At 44.6% G+C, this 25,900-nt stretch overlaps 1 protein-coding gene across 13 annotated transcripts in view; it reads left to right on the forward strand.

The window, feature by feature from the left end:
* The window catches only part of LOC131592661 (liprin-beta-1-like), a 109,861-nt gene that overhangs the window by 41,985 nt on the left and 41,976 nt on the right, over positions 1-25,900 (forward strand). For all 13 annotated transcript variants that reach the window (XM_058864321.1, XM_058864319.1, XM_058864324.1 and 10 more), the window contains 2 exons: positions 20,537-20,691; positions 22,565-22,770. In XM_058864321.1, the coding sequence (XP_058720304.1) occupies positions 20,628-20,691; positions 22,565-22,770 (270 nt within the window). In that variant the 5' untranslated portion in view covers positions 20,537-20,627. The remainder of the gene's footprint in view (positions 1-20,536; positions 20,692-22,564; positions 22,771-25,900) is intronic.

Below are 25,900 nucleotides of genomic sequence, written 5' to 3' on the forward strand. Positions count from 1 at the left end.
TTGCTTGCAGGGTGTGAGTACTTGTGGTGGGGTCTTGATGTCTCTCCTGTGTCATTTGACGGCTTCTCTCACTAGGTTTTGATTTCAGCTGCTTAGGAAAAGTGTCAGCAGCTCAGTGTATGGGGAACTGCATGTGCGTCTGTGGTTGTTCTGTTGTGTTTGTTTTAATTTTGTGTTCTGTAATTTTTTTGAGGTATTGCATCCAAAAGTAGTGAGCACTTCTAAGAATGTGCCCAGGGTGAATTGCTTGGATCATGCTGATACTCAAGGAATTTTGTTGAGATCCTTTAGGATCTCTGGGTGTTCCTTAGGTATTTGAAATTAAGAGGAAGGGACCAACTGGCTGGAAGGGCTGGAAGGTGATTGCCCAGGGAGGGTTGGATGGAGGTTTTTTGTTTGTCTGTTTATTTTTGTTTGTTTGTTTTTTTCCTGGGGCATCAAACCACTGTCAGAAAGCACTGAGGTCTTCAGTGGAAAACCAACTGTTGTCCTTTTTAAAGCTCTCCTCACCACAAATTGGCAAGCTCCCCATTTCTCCTGTGTTTGAAAGGCTGAGGTGGTGCAGCCTAGGTTTGACAAGTGATAGCTAGGGAGCCTGACTGTTCTCTGGGAGGATTCCAGCTGTAAGCTGGCCCTCTAAAATGAGCAAGGAAGTGGCTTCCAGGCTGAGGTATCTGGAAAATATCAAGGGGTAGGTGAGAAGGTGTGAAAGGCAAGGGCCACTCTGAGCAATAAGAGTGCTCCAGAAACCTGGCAGTGACAGCAGTAGGAGGGGTGCTGAATGAAGCTGGAGGTGGGCTGGAGCAGGAGCTCTGTGTCCAGTCTTTCCCCTCTTTCTAAGAGAGGCTCAGACCCGCTCTGCATTAAATTGCTGTTTGTCTCATCCTGCTTATCTGCTGGTCAGCCCCCACACTCACTCCAGATGTTCTTTTATCACAAAACCAGAGATGCACCTGAAATTGTCCTTCCAGGATTTAGAAGCTTTTTTGATAAAGCTGCCTGTCTACCATTGTTTTCAAGGACACATCACACTTTGAAACTGTGGTATTAAAATAATTGCTTTTGAAATGAAGGGAGGGTCATGTGCCCTACATCAGAAATTCCTCTTAGTGCTTATTAATCCGGTATATAAATGTCATGGCTTACATCCACAGGGTGTTTATACTGAATTTTTAGCTGCATCAGTATCTCTTGCTCCTTAGAATAAATGCCATATAATCCAGTAATGAGCAATATTCTTAATTTAGAAACCAAAAATAGGACATAGACAAATCTGAGTTACTGGAAGAAAGTAGGAAATAGCCTTACCTCATGAGGGCAGAGCAAATTCAGTTGAATCATCTAGTGTTTAGTGTAATGGTAGGGCTGGAGAATTCCATGTGTTTCCCTAGGATGACACAACAATTGCTGTATTCCAGAGGTCTGATCCTCCTCTGGGACACCTCTTCTGAGGTGTGTAACAGGGTAGTTACAGTGGGGTGTTTCCCTTCTTTCCGAACCCTGGGTAGATCAGTGCCCACCAACTGGAGGTACATTAAGCAGAAGGGATTTAGGCTTATGCCTTCCAGCACCCTGTTTGAGGGAGATGAAGTTGTTCCTCTGAGACCTCTGAGGGAGGAGCACTGGCCGGGACAAGATGGGAACTTGGGAGTAGAATAATCCAAGATCTCTAATGTGTGGAGCACCTTCCAAGCTGACAGTCCTACACCTGAAGGGGGTGCTTTTTCTTACGCCCTTAGCAACTGTTCTTAGGTAACAGCAGTGGAACAGCAGTCATATAAGCATCAGTGGCTAGTAAAGTCAGTTCCTGATAACACTAAGGATGGTAATACTGCAGGATGTCCCCAAGGGGAGATGACTCAGTGGCCAGTGCTTGTTTTCTCCTCACCATGAGGGGCACAGGCTGTTAACTTTTAGCTCAGGTGCTGTCTGAATGCTGGCAGATGGGTGAACTTTGTTCATTGGAGGCTATCTGTGACTCATTCCTTTTCCCAGAGACAGCCTGCTCTCACACCCTGTGAATTCCCTCAGTGCAACAGAGCAGCACTTGTTTGCTGATTTACTGAATGATTTTTGATTTGTGTTCCGTATGGAGTAACGGTGGCTCTGTGTAACCCTAGGGAAATTTTGCCTTGAAACACCTTGGTAAAGAAGTTACCTTTCTATGTGATGGTGTCACACTGAATCAGAGTGATGTGGACCAAGATCCATATTGCATGTGAACATGTCTTTGTTGCAGATTTTGTGTGAGTTTTGGAACTTCAGTGTTTCTCTTGGTCTCAGACACCCACCCACCCACTCACACACACTCCTAGAGCTGTACTCTGGTGGTGCCTCTAAGTGGAGAAGGAAGACAGATTGCCACCATAATGATCAGGATGTTTGTGGAGATTTGCTCCTCTTGTGTTTGTGGCAGAGGCCATGTCTGGCAGATGGTCTAAAGTCAGTCAAGGTGAGGAGAGGGCTGCTCTTTATTACTGACAGCACCCACAGGTTGCACAAAGCTGCCAGGATCTGTATTTTGACATCCTGTTTTGGTCACTTGGTCAAACAGGCAGCCAGTGTTAAGCATGTCCTCAGCAGCATTGACTTCAGTGGCATTAGAAACATGCTTGACATCAAATGTGGGCTTGTGCAAGTTGCTGATCTTAGGCTGGGTGGGTCTTGCTGAAAAGCTCCTATGCCGACAGAGAGACTGTCGCTATTTCAGGCTGTGGTTCCGCTTGGCTGTCAATCCAATTTAAGGGGGCCAGATTATAAACACTGAAATGCTGAGCTGGTGCAAAGCTGCTTTGCTGATAAGGAGCTGTTCAAAATATTTGGAAAGTTCAGTTCTGCTGCAGGACTGGGCAACCATTCCTGGCTCCACTCCCAGGGCTCAGTGCCAGCGGTGTTTTGGCTGGTTTGCCTGCTTGGCTGGATGCCAAGTGACCGAGGCTTGACGTGCCCTGGATGTCACTGTGCCTGAGGGACACTGGGGGATGGCTGTGGTAAAGCAGCCATCCTGGTTCTGCCATCTGGGCACTGAACAGCTGTCTGTCCCTGTGGGGACAGAAAATAGAGTGGTGCATCCCATTGAATGCTGCAGCATTGCTGGGAATACCAAAACAGAGCCTATGGCAGCTCTGGCCTCCTTGTATCTGTTCCCAGCTCCCAGCAGGAGGTGAAACTGTGATAGGTGGGAATGCTGCATCCCTATCTGAGGAAGAGCTTTGCTGACTGTCAGTGTTTCAGCCCCAGAATAGTCTGGCAACAGAGCAAATTGGCAGCTTGCAAGCACTTGCAGGAGCCTCTTCGTGGCTTTGGTTGCTTTTTGCTCTAAGACCTCAGCAGAGATTTCCAGGGTTCCTCCTTTTCCCTTGCCCTTGCCCTTTCCTGTCCTGTCCTTCACAGTGCAACAATGTGACAGTGTTTTGTTGCTTCCCTTGCAGATTTTGGGCACTGATGGAATTTAGAGAATCATAGAATGGTTTGCGTTAGAAAGGACCTCAAAAACCATTTCATTCCAACCCCCTTCCATGGGGAGGGACACCTTCCACTATCCCAGCTTGCTCAGAGCCTCATCCAGCCTGGCCTTGGACACTGCCAGCGATGGGGCAGCCACAGCTTCTCTGGGCAACCTGTGCCAGGGCCTCACCACCCTCACAGGGAGGAATTTCTTAATATCTAATCTAAACCTGCTCTCTGTCAGTGTGAAGCCATCCCCCCTTGTCTGTCACTCCAGTTCCTAATGAAGATTCTCTCTCCAGCTTCCTTGTAGGTCCCCTTCAGATACTGGAAAGCCGCTGTGAGATCTGTATGAAACCTCCTCTTCTCATATTTTTGTTATCAAGGGGTGTGTCATGTATAAATGTAACACCTTTGTATCCTCTGAGTATCTAGAGTGTGTTCCCACTCCTCTGTAGCTGATCTCATAATTTCCCTTAGGGACCTTCTTTGCAACTGTGCTGCCTTTCACAGAATCTCTGCCAGCTGTGCTGCAGTGCTCTGGGCAGGGAACTGGGAGGAGTGATGTGCACAGTCCAGCATGAATGTGGTATTGTGTCCTCTGGATAGTTCCTGCAAGCAATCACTTGGATCAGATGCCTGCTGCCAAGGGGTGCCTGGGTGTGATGTTAAGGTGTGATTTCCTGTTAGCAGGATGTTGTCAGCGAGTGATTCTCCCCCTGTCACTAAAAGTAGGGGCAGTACTGCTTTGAGCAACTGAAACAGCTGCCTGTTGGGAAGATGGGAAAGGGAAGCCCAAAAGCATTGCTACATCAGGAGAAACTATGAGTGCATTCAGTTCTGACAGCAAGAAACCGTGTAGGTACACAACAAATAGTAGTAATAGGCTGCGTCTGTCTCCTCTAATGCTTCCCCTATCTGATCAGTTGTCAACATCTGTTAATCTCTGCTGCCACAGAATGTGGAGACAGCTCTGAGGTTTGTGTTGTTAAGGGTGTGTGCTGTGTATAATTCACAGAGGGTTGTGACAGCCATAGTGAATGCTGTGATCCATGCTGGGGAGCAGTGGGATATGGCTGTGTTATCTCTTGAGTTATCCAGGAGGAGTTTGTAGCCTTGCTGGCATTACAGCAGGAGAGGGAACATGTGTGGTCATGTTACCCTCAGTAGACATCTGCATGTAGCTCCTTGGAGCAACAGGTTGCTGGCATGCAGCCACACCGGCATCTTGGGATTTTGTCAGATCTTGCAAGCAAAGGAGCACCAGGCTGGGTCACAGTTCTTGGACAAGAAGTTTCCAGGGAACAGACTGCTGATGCAGAGATACCACAGAACTGGTACCTGCTGATGTATCCTTGTGGTGCCCGGTGCATTCTGACAGGTATACTGGGTGTGTTTCTCTTCTTCTGTTGTTACTTGGTATTTTCTGACTTCAGAAGAACACTACCACAATTCTAGTGTCAGTGAGAAATAAGTTGACTCTGCTCTCCCCCATACCGTGGCCAGTTGTAAAGGATTTGAAATTAGTGTTTTGAAGTCTGCAGTGGGGTATAGCGTTGAGGTTGTTTATGAGATAAAAAATTGCTCAGGCACAAGTTGAAAATCTACTTACACTGAACTTGGCTTTAGCAGCAGTGTGGAGCCATGCTTCAGATTCCTAGATACTCTTGGACATGGAGTGCTGTCTTTATTCCTCACTGGTGCAAAGTTCCCACAAGTGAAAAGTTCCCACTGGTGGGAATTTTGCACCAAGTTGAATGTGTGCTCTACCTGGGTAGGCACACCCCTTAAAATAGCCATAAAGACCAGAGTAACAGGAGCCCCAGCTCAGGTGAGCAACTTTTAACCTAAGTCCTTCAGGGTGGCTGGTTTAGCTAAGCTGTTTCTTTTGATTTAATGCCCAGTTTACTTCACCTTCATGTCTGTCTTTAATCAGGTTAGCTCTCTGGAGTTTGGCAGAGGGAATTAGGAAAATAATGGTTGTTTTATAGCATGTTATTGGCACACTGTTGTGTTCAAGTTCAAAATTGTTGACCCCACCTAAGATGGAAGTTTCCTACCTTGGCCACAATGCTGCAGTACCAGGAGACCCTCTTGGGCAGGATTGCCACAGGTGGAGTTGTTATGTGAGTACAGAGCAGGTCGTCTCAGCTGCCAGAAGCACTGCTTAGTACAGCCTGAGGAGTGCCTGTGGCATGGGAACTCACCAGCAACCATGTGGAATTGTTTCCTCTGGCTGGAAGGAGGGTTGCAGCTGTCTGGCCATGACCTGGCATCTCAGTATTGGTTTCAAGCCTGAAGTCCTCTGTCCCATATCTGCTGGTTTTCCTCCTTCCCCCTGCAAGCTCCCTGGGCAGCCCAGGTAGCCAGAGCACTGCCTCTGGGCACAAGTCACTGGTCAGCCTCTGTAAGGCTGGTGGTAAATGTCTCCTCCTCAAGCCTCAGGTTGGCTTCATTACCTGTTTACTCAGGAGGCTGCCTTTGGAGACATCCCACATACCTTACTCACCTTTTTCTTCCCTGCCAAGTGCACACTTGTGTTGTCACTTCCTTCCTCTCCTCATCAATGGTCACTAGTGTGACGGGACATCAGCTCTTGTTTCATTGATACTGAGACTTAGTTTAGAAAAACAGGATGCCCTGGAAGTAATTGTTTTGTTCAAGTTACTTTCCTAAGTCTTGATTATTTTTATTTTTTTTGACACAATAATTCCACAGGGAGTTAAACCCCTACATTTTGGAAGGTTTTTAATTAGCTGACATATTGATTAAAATCTTGCAATCTGTAAAATACTGCACATCACACTACTACATCTTGGCCAGCCCTCCATTTTCTTTTTAAAGACAATTTAAATAGAATATTAGGGAAGAGGGAAAAAAAAATCCCCCCCAAACCAGAGCACAGAAATGGCAATTTAGAATTCTTGATATTTTGCAGAAAGCTGCTTAAGATTATCTCCTTAAAATGGCAGATTTCGCCTGCAAGTCAAGTAGAGGAGCAGGAGCTGATATTTCATTAAAATACTAGGAGAGGCCTAAATGCATTTATGATCACTGAGCCATTTGCAGGAAACAGAAACTTAGAACTCCCAAAAGTTTTAATAAAGGGCAAAAAACAAATCCCAAAATCCAACAGCATGATTCAGATACTTCCTCTGCCGGAGATGTCTGCTTGTTACCACGCAGAGATACCTGTCCTGGCATTATTTTCCCTTGTTTTTCTGTGTGTGCTTGTGAAGAACCCCAGCCTAAAATTCCTGGCAGGTCTGTGCTGCTCCCTCAGGTCCTGTCCCAGGTCACCAGAGAGAAGAGATCAGTGTCTGAAACACACTAACACTTCAGTGGTGCAGGATTCCCAAGCTATTTCCATACTTCTGAAGCTGTAATGTACCAGAAAGGAGCACACTTGCATTAAGGGATGCATCCTGGGCTGCACCCAGAGCCCCAGGGCAGCAGGGGAGGGCGATTCTGCCCCTCTGCCCGGCTCTGCTGAGCCCCCCCTGCAGGGCTGCATCCAGCCCTGGGCCCAGCACAGGAAGGACAGGGAGCTGCTGCAGCCAGGCCAGAGCAGGGACACCAAGGGCATCAGAGGGATGGAGCAGCTCTGCTGGGAGGAAAGGCTGAGGGAACAATTGGGATTGTTCAGCCTGGGGAAGAGAAGGCTTTGGGGTGACCTCACTGTGGCCTTGCAGTGCCTGAAGGGAACCCACAGGAAAGATGGAGAGAGACTCTTGACAAGGGCCTGGAGTGACAGGACAAGGGGGAATGGCTTCACACTGACAGAGAGCAGGGTTAGATTGGATATTGGGAAGAAATTGTTCCCTGTGAGGGTGGTGAGGCCCTGGCACGGATTGCCCAGAGAAGCTGTGGCTGTCCCATCCCTGGCAGTGTCCAAGTCCAGGTTGGATGGGCTCTGAGCAGCCTGGGATGGTGAAAGATGTCCCTCCCCATGGCAGGGGGATGGAGGGAGATGGGCTTTGATGTCCCTTCCAACCCAAACCATTCTCTGATTCTATGATAGGAATTAATTTGCAAAAATAAGAGTTTATCAACAAGACCAGAACCTCTCTGAGGTAAATCACTGTGGTAGCTGTGTCTTACCAACAAAACCTTGAAGTGGATGAATCCATGTAGGTAAGCAGCGGTTTGGTACTGTAAGGAGAGTGGTGACTGAAGGGGTTTTGTAGCACGGCTGGAGAGTGTGTGCAGCAATGGATTTTTCTATGAGCAGTTCAGTGTGTGTGCGATGTAGAGCTGTCCCCATTTCTGTCCAGTGACTGAAGTGGCAGCCATGCAGAGCTGCCAGAATGCCCCTGCTGCAGCCTGTTTCCATAGAGTGGTAAATAAATGTTGGGTTATCCCTGAGAGGAGCTGTACTGTGACATGAGTCCTGCATGAAGATGTGTGACGATTTCTATCCTGAAATAAGTGATGTTTCTTTTCCTAAACAGGGATTAAACTGTAGTTCTGTTGTACATGTAAAGCAAACATTTGTGCCAGTTTTGGATTTACTTTTCCCATTTTAAGGAGCAGGATAATCATAGCTGAGGCCTTGGCATCACCAGTGTCTTCTGCAAGCCCAAACTAGATTTCTGTCAGTGCTTTTTTATGTTCAGCAGAGTTAGTGTAAGATCCTCCTCCAAGGGAGGATCCCTTCCTAACTTAAGCCAGGGAAAAAAACATCTTTAGTCCTTTAGAACTAAATATAACCTCCCAGAAACCATCCCTCCAGTGATGGCTCAGTAAACACATGGAAAAATACTCAGGCCCTAAAAGGGAAGCACAGGAGGCAATAGTTTTAAATAGTTATTTGTATAGATCTGTTATATATGAAACAAGAACCAACATTTTAAAACTTATCTAGTGCTTGAGAACATGCAAGATTATCTCCAGGTAACTCCAATGCCTCCATGTATGCCGCAAAGGATTTGGCCCCAGATGTTTGCGTGGTTGCTGAGGAAGCTGCTAGTTCATGATGAGGAAATGCAATGATTTGTTTATTCCTGTTATTTGGGGTGGGGTTTTGTAGTCTTCTGATTGGTTTGTTTTCTGTGGGTTTTTTTGGCATGGAAATAGAGGACAGTTCTAGGATCATCCTTTTTTTTGAATGGTTCCAAAAAGGTCTTTGGTTGAAGCACAAAACCTGCTACATCTTGCCAGCCACCCCCAATCACTTTCCATGGCAAAGGTTGCATAGTGTTTGGGAGTTGGGTTGAGTTTTTCCTTTTGCCTCTTAAGAAAACGCTTGAAGATGATCAGCTCACCCCAATTAAATAAATTGAATTAAATAAATAAATAAAATTAAATTAGCCCTCATAAGGGCTTTTCCAGTGCTGGTGTACTTTGGTTTTGTCCTAGCCTCCTCCCTCCTGTTCCCTTCATGCACTGGGCACTTCTATTAATCACAAATTCCCACTTCATGGCAGCAAGTCAGTTTGCATCCTACAGGTTAAACCTGTGTTGTTCTTTGGGAGCAGGATCTTCAGCCACAGGTGGGGACTGGAGGTGTATCCTGGTTCTGTTTGACTTTTGATACATGAAGAACAACTCCTTGGCCAGCTGGTATAGTGACAATCAGCCTATGGTTAATATATACCTTTCTTTCTACAAGACTGAGTCTTGCCCCACCACCCCTAAAGGCTGGGAAAGTGTGAAACACTTTCAGTGTCTGCTTCTTTTAGCATTAGATGTCTAATTTGATTTGTATGTAAGTAGGAAAACTTTGAAGTGTGGTTGAAATACAAAGGGAAAAATACTTCAAAGAAATGTAACATTGTAAATGTATCTGATCCCTCAAGGTTTTTGAAGCTTTATCTTGAGATTATGTATTCAGAGGAAGATTTGTATGGAAATACTGAGGGTCATTAATGCATCCAAGCTTTTATGAGTATTGGCCTTGAACTATTCTGGGCTAGTTTTACTTTCACATGGTGGCAGGCGAGAGGTCCTTCCCCATCTGTCTGCACTGCCAGCATCCCTGACACAACATAAGTTAACATGGTCTCTGAGGGGGAAGCCAAAGCAAAAGCTGTTACAGAGTGAGACTTGTTCAGCATTGTTATCCCATGATCAGCAGAGATCTCTGGTGTGGCTGAACAAAACCACAATGTGTAAACTCCCCAAACTTCTGATTTGCATTGGTCGCTCTACTGTAGTCCAAGGTGGTCTGTGGTGCTGGATTACAGGTTTCTAATAAATACCTTGAACTTTGGGAGAGTTCAGATCTTAGAGCTGAGCTTTGTTTTAGGGTTGGGCATCCACTCCTGTACAAACATGCCCATCTGTACTGGAGGAGAGTGGTTGTTGTTTTTCCTTTTGGCAGACAAGGATTCTGGCATTGAAGTTTTTAATTGCAGGAATTATATTAGCAGTTCCCAGTGCTCAAGGCAGGGGTGTGTATGTATGTGTGCAGGAGGAGCTAATTAGTTGTATATAAATAATGGGCTTGAGAGCTTTTAATCCTAGATGTATTGTTGCATCCTTGCTATCATTTCTTAGAGTGGAACTGTGGAAAGTTAGAAAACTGTGAAGTTACACAAGAGCCACTTTTCCCTAATACAACTTTGAAACAACAGTGAGGTTACTTTTGGTCTTTCTATGTCATAAAAACATGTTTGAAATTTTATTCAGTGTTTTAATAAAAACATCTTAAAATATTATTAAATTTTTATATTGTTTTTGAAGGTTTATTTTAATTAGATATGTAGGTCAAGGGAATGGAAACAGTTAAGTAGTCTAGGATTTTTTTTCTCTATTACAGACTTTAAAAGCATCAGGTGGTCTTGCTTCCCCATGGCTTCCTTCCCTTCTGTGCCTTACTGTATTTCATGTCAAATAAGGGCCTTTCTGTGTTCAAACTTTCACAAATATTCATAGATCACAAAACTTCCTTCAACAACCATGTGCCTCAATAGTGCTGTTCTTTCTTACTGAAAACCAGTATCCTGGTGGAATGACTCTGTTGGATGACCTCGAGTTTTGAGAGTTTGTGGGGTAAAACTGGCTTTCCAGAAGAGTCTATAAACCTGACTGACTTAAACATGTGGCAGATACTTAATAATGGAGAGGGGCAGCTCAGCTCTTGCATGTGATGGTGTTTCTACATTATTGTTGTTGTCATGGGATTTAGCCACACCTAAGTTTGCTTCAGACTTGTTGACTTGGATTGTGGCCCCACTGGTGCTGTGTGCTAACCCATCCACTGCTGATCCTGGGCCTACAAAGAAAGTTTTGTAGCGCCTTGCTTCAGTTATATTTTAATTATCAAACCAGGTGATTTATAGGTGTATTCACACTGAACTGCTGCAATTGCACTGTAAACTTTCTTGCAAACTGCTCTTAAAAGTTATCTTCTTCTCCATTTTAATGTGTTATAGCCCTGTCTGCTAAAGGCAGCCCACTATAGGTAAGGTCAGTAATAAACCACAGTTTATTGCTGTATCTAAAGAAACAGGCATTTTTCATTGTTCTATATAATTAAAACAGTTCCACACTTAGAATATTTGTAGTAAGTGACTCCAGTTTCAGTACCTTGTTATCCCAGAGAAATCCATGTAGGTTTGCAGCAGCTGCAGTTCTGCCCCAGCTGGGTGTCAGACATCTCTTGATGCAAGTATGTCTTAATTTTCCAAGTGCTAAAATTTGTCCTCATCTCATGGACTGCATCTTGTTCAGTTGCAAAGCCAGCACTTTCTGTTTATCTTGCTAATGGGGTGAGGGGTGGGATCTTCCCCACTCCTACATATATCCAGAAGCTTGGCCATGGGATGGAGAGTGGTTGTTCCCTTCCATCCCTAGACCTTTCTCTCTTACTGGGGGAACAGCAGAAAGAAGACCCTCTCTTCTCTTCTGGCCCTTCCCCCCCCAGTTTCCTCTTCCTGCTGCAGGAGAAAGAAGAGTGTAGGGCTGGGCCGAGTTGTGTTTAAAGCTCTGTTCCTGCAGAGGCCACAGCTCTGGCTTGCTGCTGATCTGCTGTCTCCCTCTGCCTTGCAGGTGAAGCCCTCCTACCCTTCAGTATCAACTATGGATGTATTATCCTTACCCGGCATTGTTTGCATTCCCCTAGCACTGATGTCTTTGTCTTATGAACTCTGAGCCCCAAGCACAGCTCATGCTAGAAGCTGCAGGGCACCAGGACTGAAACCATCTTTCTGCAAGGGATGGTGAGGAGGTGTCAGTTGTGCAAGAGGAGGATGGAAAAGACAACATCTCTACCCCGAAGAACCATCAGGAGAAGGAATGAGCAGCAGAAGAGCTGATTCGTGTGTCCTGGGTGCTAAATTTCTTTGTGCTGAGGAGCAAAGCTGGCACAAGGGTAGGCAGGACACACAGCTCCCCAGCCGAGCAATGGTGTGGACAGCATATGGTTCCTTAAAGCTGCACTGCAGTAGTGGTGGGGTTTTTGGGATTTGTTTGCTTACTACTCACCAGTGCAGCATTCATCAGAGAAAGGCCCTCTCTTAGAGGTGAGAGCACACAGCTTTTGTCCTTCATCTCTTAGCACTGGGACTTTGGTGTTGAAAAAGCAAGATGGAATCAACAGCACTCTGCTCCCTGGCTGAAAATAAAAAATAATTAAAAAACTTTGCTTACTCCAGCATTACTGAAATCCCCGGGGCTGTGCTTTCGCTACGGATTGGAAAAAGGATGTGCAGAAGAGAAGTGGTCGAGAAAGTGTGGGAAGGGCAGCACAGGGAAAATGCTGGGAAATGCCGTGTGTGTGTGTGTGTGTGTGTGTGTGTGTGTGTGTGTGTGTGTGTGTGTGTGACCTCTTCACTGTAGCATCAGTGAGTGGCTCTGGAGCTGGGCAGTCAGCACAGGCTGTGTCCCAGAGCAAGGAGAGGATGATCCTGAAGGGATGAGGGAGTGTATCCCAGCAGAGCCACACTGCCTGGACAGGAGGCATCCCATTGTTGTGGAGCCTTGCTCTGCAGGGTCTATGGCAGCTCTGACTGGCTGTTACTAACACCGCAGTTACCAAGCATTAGAGGCCACTGCTTGAGGACAACAAACACACTTTTCAGAGTGTTTTGCCCATGAACCACTTGACCCTTTCCAAGCTGAGAACTAATGCAAAATATGAAATCTGTGTTTTGAACCCACATGGAGTATTTTAGGAATGTCAAAGGTAAAACATTCATTTTTAATAGTGATTAAAGTCCATGTGCTTGCTAAAGCAGCTTGTCTTGGTGTGGACTCTCTCATATTGCCAGCTGTGCTACCTAAACAAAGGCTGTTAGCAAAGCTCCAGTGGGAGTTACTGGCAAAGGGCTTCAGTTTAGGAGAAAATGAAGAGGTTCACAAATTTTTGAGGAGAAAAAGAGAAAATCAGAGGGAAAGTTAGCCTGCAATTTATTGGTTTTCACTTTTCCTCTATTTTTTTACTCATTAGAATTTAGTCCCATTCTATTACATGGCAGAAAAAAGATCCCTTAACCAAGCTGAATTTTACCCTGCTTCATTTTTAAAATGTCAGGAGAGTTGAGATGGCAAACCATGTTGTGGCAGTGGTGGTACTGGCAGCCTCAGGTTCTCAGAGATCATGAGTCTTTGAAAAACAAAAGTATCCTCACACACAAATGTGGGCTTCAGATATCACACTCTTGTTTTACGTATTACTCCTGAAAGGTAAATCTTAACACAGCAAAATCAGAAGTAGATAGAAGGGGAAGGATGCAATATATACACAGATTTTTTCCATGTGTAACAGTTGATGCTGCAAAATTATAAGGCATTGTATTTTTTTGTTATTTTCTACAGACATGTATTAAAACACTGTTCAGGCTAAATATATTTTATTTATTTAGGGACTTTTTATGAGTGATGCCCTCTACTTCTGCTTTGTGCGGTGTCGACTCTGAAAGTGTGCATCTAGGACCCCTTAGACCTGGAGGTCCAAAATCTAGAGCCAAATCCTTTCAAATCTGAAGGCTTGTGGATTTGGCCTTTGGAGGCAACTCATTGAAAGAAAGTGGCACAAACTATGAAATGGGATCTAAATGTGGGTCAGTGCTCAGGACTTAGGTGGGTTTTGTTTTGTAGCCTGTGTGGCCACAGTGTGTCAGTAACCTGTTGCTGGGGAATGTGAGGCATTTCCTTGATTGCATTAGCAGTCTTGGAGTCAGGGATGAATATCTCATTTATTTTTCTCATCAGTGGACCCAGACAAAACAAGTGAGAAAATAATGTATTGGTACTCAGGCTCTCTGAGGTGAGAAGTTGAAGACTATTAATAAACATTTAACCAGTAGAACAGGAACAACCTGAAGTGGTCTGTGGAGGGTGTTTTCTGTTTTTTTTGACAAGACTTCGTCTGACCTTGTATTTCTTGTGAGAAAAGAGCGAAAGTGAGTCTGAAGAGGGTGTGCAGACACGTATTAGCATCACACATCCCCTGCTTTGCAGGTAAGGAGCTGCTTCCCAGTCACCCAGCACTCAGAGTCGACAAAACAACATTGCCTGTCAGTGTAAAACCCAGGTTTTTAAATTTCCTTTCAACAACAAAAGAACTGCTGGAGTAGGATAGCAGAGATAAGCAACCAGAGTGATTTCAGTGCTGGGGACCCAAATAAAGGGTTTGTTTTGTAATTGGATATGAGCCATAAGCCATAAACCTTGACTCAGAGACTTTGGGTGTTCACATAAGCTGTTTGCTGTGTAGGCATCTCTGTCAAAGAGTCTCAAGGATGCTTATCTTGTCGAGGCTGAGCTTTTGATTTACGACCAGAGTTTGTTAAACCAGAGTTTAACAAATTTTAAGGCAAAATGCAGAATACAACTCAGCTGGTTTGTAGTAAAAGTTGTGTGATTTGAGGTTAAGTTTTTCCCAGGTATAAACTTTTATATTTCGGAAGGACTTCTGTGTTTTGTGCTCTTAAAGGACTTTAAAGTAATTTCTACAGCTTGAAACCTTTTATCTTGAGATGTTTCATACGTACTATGGGATGGGCTTTTATCCTCAGTGTGCTTCCATTCATTTTTATCAGTTAAAGGAAATAAATAGTGTTTGTTGTATAATAAAGAAATAATGAAATTCAGGGAACAAAGAAAGGATCTAGACTTAGGGAACAAAGGGACATTTGTTGCTTTTTTTGTAGACGTTCATAATACGAGAGCAGTATTGCTTTGATGTCATTGACTACATCTTAGCAAATTCAAAAACAATTTTATTTGTAAAAATAAACAGACATTATCCGTTTAAAGTAAGCCTCTGCCAACATTTGGGTTGTTTGTATCCATAATAATGGTTATGGATACACCTGGCTCCACGTGGTGACTTTGGGTAAGGGGGACAGTGTCTGAATTACTTGGCCAAAAGCATATCTGGGGGCTTACTAGTTTCCCATCCCTGCCTCAAACGAAGATATTTTGCTATATTGTTCCCGTTGCGGTATTTCCAGCATTTCCTAATTTGACTTTTTTGTTCTTTTCTTCCAAAACACCAGAGCAATGTATTCAACTAGGATCCATTTTCTATTTTAGTTTCTTCTTCCAGGCCTGGAAGGAGTGAAATGGAGTCGTCATTTACATTAGAAGAAATGTTAATGACTCCAAGTGTAAATTACCCGAATATATTCATTAGTAAGTGTTAAACTGCTACTGACTGGTGGCACTGTAGTTGAGCATCTTCAAAACATCCCATGAGAAACTGTGCCAGGGATTTGGATTGAATTAATTTGAAACTGTTTGCAATTGTGATTGAAATGTATTTTGTAAATAAGTCTCTGTGTGTTTGTGTTTCTCTTCTGGCCTGCCAGAAAAAGCAGAAATAGATGTGTCTGAAATGGCATTTGTCTTCATGAAACAGAGCTTTATTTTGTAAAAGTTGATTGCTAGGGATGTGTTGTTTTAGTGTAGTGAGGCAAGAGAGATTAATTCAGAAGTTGTTTTAGACCTCTTGTGCAGTCATCTCTGGTACATGTTAGGACGCAGAATGCAGGACAATCTATGACAACATTTAGGGTCTTACTTTTGCTGTGGAACAGGGTCTTTCCCCCCACCCTCCCCAGAGAAGATGACTGCAGCTTCTTAGCTTTTTCATTTTACTTTTGTGGTAGGCTGCTCTGGAGTGGCAGCCAGCTCTTGGGGGTCCTCTATTACTCTCAACAGCTCTCAGAAACAAGCCCTAATCAAGGTGCTTAATTTCTGTGTATCAAAATTTCCTAGCTTAAGGAGTGTTATGTGTGAATGGGAGAGCTGGGAAACTTAGGTCATCCATCTTATTGCATCATGTCATAAAAATATGCTTTATTTCCCAACACTGAGCATTTGCAGCCCATGTGCACAAAGAGGGAGGCAAGTGGGACAAAAGGCCAGCCCTTCCTTGCTCAGAGCAGTGACATACAGGGCACAGTGTGTCCTCTGGGCCTTCAGACCTGCTAGCAGGCAACTGATTGCTTTTAACTCTGTGAACCTCTGGGCTTTAAAGCATGGTGTGTTTTGCAGGTGGAGATCCAGAATGAGACCACCCCCAAAATTACAAAAAAATGGGCTCAAAGACATTGCCCCCTGATGCCTCTGTGTATGCTGTTTGATCTGGGAAAGAGGCAGCCTCTGGGTGGGAAAACTATCATTTCCTACATATGTAAAATGCTTAAGCACTTTTTTTTCCCCCTTCATTTTTGAAGTCTGCCATCTTAATTAAATATCAGATTTTGAAATCCATATCTAGGCAGCTCTCCTGTTTGCATCCAACAGACTGCAGTTCCATTCACAGAGCCCCTTGTTGGTTTTTTTTCCCAGCTTTCTTTGTGTTTATTTGCAGGGCAGTGTTTTGTTTTCTCTGTAAGCCGTTCGGAATATGTCTTCACCAGCGCTGTAGCCAGAGGGTTTGTATGTCATTCAAAAATAAAAATAAAAAATCTCCACCTACCGAAAAGTGAACGGCACAGCCCTAGCAACCGGGTGGTGCATTTGAACCAGAGGAAGGGACATTAAACAAGTAAGACCACATTATGTCTTCTCTGTTGCAGCCAGGGATGTGGTAGAAATGCCAGCTAGTGATAAGATTAATCATAAATTATAGTGGAGAGAGCTGCATTTGTAGTTTATTTTTGGTTTCTTTAATGATGGGTTGTAAATACAAGCTTGACGAAGCGATGCTTGTTCTTGGCATGAGCAAGGTATTCAGCTGGGAGCTCTAAAAGAAGGATCTGCCTCTGTACAAACAGCCCCCCCACACCCTACCTGGCACTGGTTTTGCACACAGGAAGGTAAGTGTTGTCATTTGCTTGGAAAGCAAGAGAAAACTTATTTTAAATTGTCTGTCAGGCAGGGCACTGTCAGTACTTTCCTCTCAGGTGTGTTGTCAGTGACATTATGGCAGGGGTGGATTTCATGCATCTGCCTCTCTGTCTCCTGTGTGCACCTTGATATCTCATTCATCTGCCATGCCATAGATCCATCTGTGTTAAAATTATGATTTTCCCCTTCCTGCTTTTATAGATGAAGGGAATTTAAACTGCTTGTCATTATTAGCTATGCATTATTTTCCTAAGGAGCTCCATTGCTCTCCTCCAGGATGGATTTTTGTTCGTGTTACCTGTGTGGTTTTCCTTAATCACTGCCAAGAAAAAAAAAACCATAACCTTGAGTTGTCTCTTAGGTTTTATTTGTATTAGACCAAAGCCATAAAGAGGAAGGAATGGAATATACATACTGGAAAAGCTCTGCTGCATCAGTGACCAGCTGAGGCTTCTCTCAAAGTTTGTGAAGTCAGAGGGTGTCCTTCAGGAGGCACAGGGATGAATCTGCTGGTGTTTTATTGTTGTCCACTTTCCTATAGTCCGCAGAGGGCTGTTGATTGCTGATCTGTGTTTCTTTGGCTCCCTCTGCACCTCCCCTTTCCATCCTCTTCCTCCTGGGGTTTGTTGTCTTTTCTGTTTCCATGCAGTTTGGTCCTTTGCTCCCCTGGTGTATGAGGTCCTCTTTGCCCTCTGCCCACCCTCTCCCCGCATGCTCATGATAATGGTGCAAAGACCAAAAACAGTTCTATGCCTTTGCTAGGGAAGGATTTTTCTAGGATTTTTTCCCTAGGATTTGCTAGGGAATTCTTTTTCTATCACAGCAGTTTTACTTCCTGACTGCTGGATGTACTGCACTGTGCTGGGAAGGTGGCCAGAGCAGGATGTGCTGTTCCAGGCTAGTTTTCAATGACCACTTTTAGGACTAAATAACCAGGGAAATGGGATTTTGTTGTGTCATCCCCAGCTGTTCGGCTTAGGAGCTTTTTGTTCTTTTTCATTTCACCTCTCCAAGTTTCTCAGCTGTGGGCTTGGCCAGGCTATTAGCAGATGCTCCATGAGTGGTAGAAGAGTTTTTGGAGGTGTGTGTGTGTTTTCAGGGTCTTGCTTCAGTAAGTTTTATCTTGAAATTTCTCCCTCCTGCCTCAGCATTGCAGCTTCTTTGGGAGTAGCAGAGGAGGAAGCTCTGTACAAATGGACGTGTCTTTCTTTGGAGGCAGAGCCAGGTAACCTGGAAGTCTCTTGGGTGCTATTGGTAGCACTGTCTCCTCCCATCAGTAGAGCTATCTTAGGGATTTCTAACAACCATGGACAAACCCCTTGTTTAGGAAAGCAAGGAGTTCTTTTTGCAAACATCAGACATGAGAGGCGGTTGCGCCTGGGTGAGGTGCAAGGATGGTGATTTTTCTGTGCCTACAAGCCATGGCTGTATTGTGCAAGTACAGATTAGCAGTTCCTTGTCCCTAGTTCGTGCATTTCCTAGCCAAAAGTGAAAATCAAGGAGTGGGTGCACTATGAACAAATGTGGTTAGGGAGCACTCTGTTCCTTTGTGTGTTTTTAGCCTACACAGTCTTTTCCTACCAGCCTCCAGGACTGTGTTTATTGCTTGATCATTAGCTGCACTGAGCTTGCTGATGCTGAGGTGGGAAAGCAGCACTGGAGGTCTCCAGCCCAGCCCCTGCCCAGAGTAGGGATGCCTGGGACATGCTGCGCCATGTAGGGTCCAGTTGGGCTGTGAGTAGCTCCAATGTTGGAGACCCCAAAAGGGCAACCCTTTCTATTACTTGCCATCCTCATAGTAAAAAAGCTTTTTAAAATTATTTCCCTTTATTTAGGCTTTTCTTTCTTCCCCCTTTTTAATTCTAAGGTGAACTTCCCTGTGTTTTTACATGTGCCCATTGTCTCTTGCCATGTCACTGGGCACCTCTGAGAAGAGCCTGGCTCTGTAATCTTCACTCGCCCCATAAGGCGTTTATGCACTTTGAAAAACTCATATGCACTTTTGGTTCCCAAACATTGATTTGCTTCTGTGGGTTTGTGCTTGCTTTGTGCTGTTGGTCTTTTTCCACTTAGAGCTGTGAAGAATCAGTGTTTTGCCTGGGGCTGTAGAAGCCCTGGGCTTTCTCGTGTGTCCTTTTCCCTTTGAGGGAAATCCACAGCAGATTGTTCACACTCTGCCTTCACAGACACCCATTTTTGAGCAGGACCTAATATCAGAGCCAGGAAATCTTAAGTAGATAAAAAAAGAGACTGTCTTCAGTGTTGTCCAAGTGAATCTGTGTGCTGGAAAAGCTGCATTTTCTGCACATTTTTATGATGTGGAGGCACTGAACCAGTTGTCTTGTAGGATCTGCATGTTCTGGCAGGTCTTGTACTGATTGAAGCTGAATGTACACATTGTGTTTAAAGCTGGGGGCTTCCTCCTTGAAGGCTGAAAGTCTTCAGTTACAATGCTACTGCATTTTTTAAGATTTGAGCATCTTCACTTACAGGTATTTTGACTGTTCAAAGTTCTTTTGGTTTTTCTGACTCTGACAACCACGTAATAAAACCAGGCATTTGGCAAAAAAGCAGAGCAGTCTTCGTGCTGTCGTTCAAAGGTTACCTTAGGGTTTGGACCTACTTCAAGTAATGAAAATGTTGTTGTGGAAGATAAGATGTTTGTTGACATTTTAAGGATAACATTTCAGCAAAGCCAGCTGGCAGCCTCCAATAAGAGCTACTTCCCACCTGGTTCAGACCAATAAAGTGACTTGTAGGAGGGGAAAATCAGTTTTTTTATAATGTGGATTTTTGTTTAGATTTGTTTTTAGTAGACTCTTTTCCAGGCTTTTTCTCTTACGCCAGAGATACGTGAACTACTTTCTTAATTGCTTGTGTTGGGGCAAATGTCAGCAGTGGTGTGGCAAATACAAAAACCAAATGGCAGGGCATGCAAAGGTTAAAGCGAGTTTTCCTTCCTGGGTTTGTTTTTTTTTTTTTTTGGCTTTGTTTCCTAGCTGTATTTATAGCAGAAGCAATGTCATGTGTATTAAATTAAAGCCAAGGCAATCTGCACGGTGTTTGTGGTTTGTGTGTCCCTTGTGGTGGGCTGGAGGGGTTGGGGACGCCTCTGACCCTTGCAGCTCCACTTCAGCCAAGTTTCTTAGCACCTGCTTAAATTAACTTGTAGCCCATCAGGATTTCTGGTTTACTAGCTCACCTACAGGCAGCATGTTGGGCAGGCTTGCTTTTCCAGCCTGCTGGAAATACTCCTTTGGGGACCACTTCTGGCTTGTAGAAGTTTGAGAGTGAGATCACATTGCATTGTTATGATGTGCATCTGCTAAACTCAGAGCAGAGATAGTCCATGCATGCACACTCATCCAGTGAGTGCTGGGCACCTGAGAGATCCTGCCTAGAGGGAGACAGTTCCATGCCAGGAACTTCTGGATTATCAGATATCCTAAAATCTCAGACAAGGGGTCAGACTTCTCTTTTTCTATTTCTTGGGGTGAAAATTACAGCAAACACACATATGATTTACTGCTGAGTTGCAGCTCCCTTTCAGTGATACACAGTGCCTGTGTCTTCTCTGTGAGCTTCCTGGAAGTGCCATGTGGGATTTCTGAGGTGTTCTGTGAGATGCCCAGTCAGTGGCATGGACCTGTGGGCAGAGCAGGCCATGGGTCACTAGAAACGGGGTCATCGGGTCAGTGCTTTGATTCCTTCATCTCAGTCCATGCCTCATAGTGAATACCTCTGGGTTTCATTGTAGTCAGCAAACAGCCCCAGTCTTCTTTCTGATCTGACAACAGTGATGCCTGAATTCAGAGAACACACAGTGAAATTAAATTCTCTTTTTCAGATTAAATTGCAGACTTGAGGCTCTGGACCGACTCACACCATCGGCATTTTACTGCTTCTTAGGCTGGTGATTGTTCCTGAGAAGACAGAAGATGATGAGTGATGCAAGTGACATGCTTGCTGCAGCCCTGGAGCAGATGGATGGCATTATAGCAGGTAAACACCTGGGGCAGGTGTTTATTTTGCTTTTTGGGTCCTCCTTTCTCTCACTGTGAGGACAGAGTTCTAGGTGGAGAAGGGAATATGCTGGGAACTGCTTTCGTTGCCTTCCATTATAACTTAGAGTTAACAAATAACTGGAATGGAGGGATTGCACAGACTTTCACAGGCTCCATGGATTGGGTTTTCTCCTGCTCTCTCTCAAAGGGCTGCTGGAAGTGGTTTAGTGATGCAGTTCAGCTCCTGTACAGAGCACCAGGAGAGTCAAGGACAAAAGTGACGACTCTGAACTTCCCTCAGCAATTGAATTTTCCTTTTTTTTTTTTTTTTTTTTTTTGTCTTTTCAAAATTGTAATGCTTTGGGTCCAAATGTTTGGTTTGGAATTGCCTTGGACATTTGGATTTTTTATAAGTACCTGTAAACTGTTAGTTGCCCATTGAGAGACATCACAAAGAATACAACCTCTGCTTTTAAGCTGAGTCTAGTGAATTAGAAAATGATATAAATACCCAACACATAGGAGGGAAAGATCAAGAAGTCAGTAGTCAATAATACCCTCACAAGTATAGCAACACAGTTATAAAATTTTAGTAGTCCCACTTAAGGAATTTTCCTTAGGGATAAAATAATCTTACAGTGTGTGCTTTGTTTGAACAATGACTCTCTCTGCATAAAGATATTAAGGACACATAGCAGGAACACATGTAAAGGGAATACAGTTTTATCATCGTGATCTCTAAAAATACATGTGAGCTGTGACTTCAGTAATTTCCGTAAGTAGACACTGGTATTTGGATCTGATCATGTGTTTATGTTTCCAAGAGCCCAAGTTGGTTATGGCAGGATGAGGTTTAATAAAAAAAAAAAAAAAAAAGTGATGTTGGAAGATTTAAGTCACCACAGACTTCATTTACCCATGTCTGTGAATAGATCTATAAAGGAATATAACAAAGAGATATCAGCTCCTGTGCTGTTGAGGTTATTTTTCTCTTTATTGTTTTCAGTGGGAATTCAGCAGAATACTTTGATTTTTGTGGCTTGAATGAAAGAAAATTATTTTTGTGGGGTGAATGAAAGTTCATGGAAGTGCATATATGGCAAATCCTTGTAGTTTATAAAAGTTGACAGCACAAATGAAGGTCTGTCATGAACATGTCTCATTGTGCCAAGGTATTACAGAATTAAGGTCACAAATCAGTGTACTGGAATTACAGTTGGAATTAGCTAGGTTGACTTAAATCAATCTTAATCCTAAATTCATAGTTTCCTTTCTTACTTAATATATAGCAACTTCTAATGTAGGTCAAATATGCATCCTGTGAGTTTATGCAAATGAGAGATTTTTCTCTTTATTAACATGCAAATGTCAGTGCTACTGTATCAAATTGCTGGGTTTAAAATTTATTCGCCTGCAGAAGCGATTTGGTCTTTTGATTTATCTTCATCTTTTCTATTATTTTTAAAAATTTCCAGTGCCTTGGAGCAGCATAACACATTCCTGTATGGAAAACACAGGGCATGGTTTCCTCTGGACACCATCACTGGAATGTGACTTGGATCTTTCAGTGCCTGCAGGGTGACTTAGGGCACTGGCAGAGGATGTTCCATCCCTGGCAGCACCTTCTCCCTTGGGAATTCATCCTGGGGAGCAGGAGCCCAGCCTACACCTCAACCCCATGGGCAGGTCATGGCATTCCCATTCCCTGAGGAGCAGCCCACCTCAATCATGCTGGAACTTCCCTCCCCAAGCACCAGTGCCGAGTCTGATTGGGATAAACCTTGCCAAGAGCAGCCTCCACCCTTTCCCAGCCCCGGGGTGCGCCCAACCCTCATTCTGTGCCTCATCCCATACAATTTTTCTCCCTGCAGGTTCCAAGGCGTTGGAATACTCCAATGGCATCTTTGACTGCCAGTCTCCCACCTCCCCATTCATGGGGGGACTGCGGGCACTGCACCTTGTGGAGGACTTGAGAGGCTTGCTGGAGATGATGGAAGCGGATGAAAAGGAGGGGCTGCGCTGCCAGGTCCCAGACTCCACGGCGGAGGCTCTCATCGAATGGCTCCAAAGTCAAATGGTAAATTCTTACCTTGTTTTACCTCTACCTGGCTCATTTTGGATGTTGGCTAGACTGGCTCTGTTTCACACAGCTATTTATAAAGCTTAGAGTGGGTATCAGGGAAGAGATTTTGATTTGGATATGCTGCTGTGGAGTCTTGGACAAGCTGTTGCTAAAATGCTTTGTGCAGTGGGTTGGCCTTTGCTGTCTTTGACGTACCACTGTGCTTCAATCTAGGGAGCAAACAATACTTGGTAACAGCAGTTTCATCTCAGCGGGCTGGGGAAAGACTATTTTTTAAGAATCAGATGCTTAGGTGGGGGAAAAGAAGTTGTTTTGAGTAGTTTTCAGTAAAAAGCATTTTTGGCAGCATTTTTTATATGGGGATCAGTGAGCTTCCTTACCCAGTTTATAACACAGGGGAGTGGTGTAAGCTCTGCATCCCTTTAATCTAGATACCAAAACAAAATTTATATTCTGTGTTTGTGAATCGGCCAGTTTTTGTCACCTTACTTTAAAAATACACAGAAATATAACTGACAAGGCAGTTCTTTTCCCAAGACTTGTTTTCACAAAAAATCAATTATCTGAGTGTAGGTTACCTGAAGATTGCTCTGGGAAATAAAATGTTGTACTTACCAAAAGTTAATTTTTGTATAGTAATTTATGAAGAAGCTGCTGGGTTTGCCTCCAAATGCTCTGTGGCTGGTGACTTCCAAGCAGGGCCCAGGAAGAGTCCTTGTTCTTGTGGTGTGTGCCAGGTTTTGTGTTGTGGAGGTCCAGGTGTGTGCCGGTTTTGGGGGAGCTCCAGCAGTGGAAGTCAGGAGTTGCTCCCAGAGATCACACTTAGGTTTTTAAGCCAGCCTCACTGCAGCTGTCATGGTGACAGTGGTGGGTGGGCACTTCCACATTTGCTGTCAAACCCATCCTGCAGCCGTAGCCAGGTCCTACTGTGTCACACACTGGGTGATGGCCGAGGTGGCACCGTGCTGCTGAAATTGCAGTGCCAGCCCTGGTGGAGGCTGGGGCTGCTGCAGGACTGTGGTGGCTCTGTGTTAGGTGTGCCCCATGTACTGCTGCTGTTGGGACAGATGGCCACCATCGCCTGCTCCCTCCCTTCCCAGGATGGGCGCTGCACCCCCTGGGAAGGACTCAATCTCCCTGGAGTCATGGCTGATCTCACAAAAAGTGTTTGTATCTCAATAAATGGATTGATCTCAGTGCTCAGTGGCAGCCCAGAGGACTGCTGGGTGCAGGGCCGTGCTTGCTTGGCTGGCGCTAGGCAACCCTTTGTGCCATCTGCTGTCATGAGGGCTGAGCACAGCAGTGCAGGGACACATGGGCACCTTGGATTTGCTACTGTAGCCCTTGAAGAAAGATCTGAAGGGAGAGCCTTCTTTTTCTTTTTTTTAAATCTTTACTTTGAACTACTCATTTGGAAATGCTTGAAACTTAATGAAGCACGTGGGAGCTCTCCCACTGCCTCCAGTGAGATCTGGATCTTGCCCTCACTGTCAAAGTGTGGCAGCCAACGCTGAGATCAGGAGGAGGAGACAGGAATGACATTGAAGTCAGATCTTTAAAACAGGCAGAGTTCCTGCTAACATCAGCATTCCCTGCCTGTGAAACATACAGCCATGAACATCGCTGTAACTACTCACTGCTCTCTGTGGCCATAACAGGTTCTGATGAACAAAAAAAATAAGCTAAATAAACAGTCCTGGAAACTGCACTTTCCCATGGTGCAGTTCACAGTCATCTGTAGGCCATGTTTAGTGGTGATGAGCCCCGCAGGTTATTCTGGAGTGAAGGGGCCCAGCAGCATGGATGAGGCTGCAGTGCATGCTGAGATTAAGGAGATGGAGGCTAGTCATTGCCCCCTGTGATGGCAGATGTGTGATTTAGGGATGCCTGGCTAGTGGGGTCTGGAATGGAGCCCTTCAGACCTGCACAACGTGGATCACCTAATGGTGGTGAGACAGCAGTGGGTTTTTATTGTACCCATGGGGTCAGTGGAAGAGAAAGGATTTTCTTGTGCCGTTCAGTTTAGTGCCTCCCAATCACTGGGAAAGATGTGCTGGGGTTGTGAGTACCAAAGATTGCAGAAAATTGCTATTCCATCTGTGCCTCAATTACTTCTTAATCTGCCTCAAATTATTACCCGGTATTATCTATCATCCTTAAAGCTCCTTGTAGGAAAAACTTAACATTCCACTTATAGTGTGCTACAGCCACAGGATTTGCAGGTGTCACCAGTCCCTGTCTGAGCAAGGAGATGTCACATGAAGTGATGATTTGCAGAAAGTTTTTTTGCAACCATGTCCCTCCTTACAGAGGGAGACACCTTCTTTGTTTGAAACTGGTTTAATTCTCCATGCATGAAGTTGCATCCCCTAGGATGCTGGAACTGGTGTGTGACATCCCATGTGGGTCTGTAAGCAAGCCTCTTGTGTCTCAGAGGAAAACAAAAATAGTGTTTGCTGCTGCCAGACAGTGTGTCACAGGAGAAAAATCCTCCCCTGGCTCCTGCAGCCAAGCCACTGGTGCCCACATTGGGAAAAGGGGATGACAGCAGTCACCCAAAGTTTCTGTAAAATAGGGTAGAGTATTCAGTCCTGCCATGCCAGAATGAGCTGTCATGTGTCCTTGATCCTCTTCCTTTCTGTTCCTCTCAGGGTGTGTGTGCATGCACTCAAAAAGGGCCAGTGGGTTAAAACACCTCATGCTGCCTTTTGTTTTCTAACGGGTGGGTGCCAGATGGCCACGTGACACCAGAGCTCCCGTACAGTGCCCTGACATCTGGCACAGCTCTTCCAACAGACTCCATTGTGTCATCCCCAAGGGGAGCTGGGAAAACTTGTACAAGCAACTCTCTGCTGCACAAAGAAGTCAGTTTTACTGTAACATGTCATTGCAGCTCAAAACTGATGTCTGCTGCTGAAACCCTGCTCATGTCTCCATGTGTGAATGGTGAATGTCATGGGTGAAACTACAAACGAAGCCATTTGTTCCAAGTCTGGGAAGAGACTGAGACCTTTGTGAGCTTAAGCATGTTTGGACTCCATGCTTTAACTGGGAACCAGGCCTGAAAGCCATAGCCAGGTCATAACTATCCCAAAGTTCTGGAATTTTTTCAGAATACCCTTGG

This window comes from Poecile atricapillus, chromosome Z (assembly GCF_030490865.1).
Source record: "Poecile atricapillus isolate bPoeAtr1 chromosome Z, bPoeAtr1.hap1, whole genome shotgun sequence".
NCBI lineage: Eukaryota > Metazoa > Chordata > Aves > Passeriformes > Paridae > Poecile > Poecile atricapillus.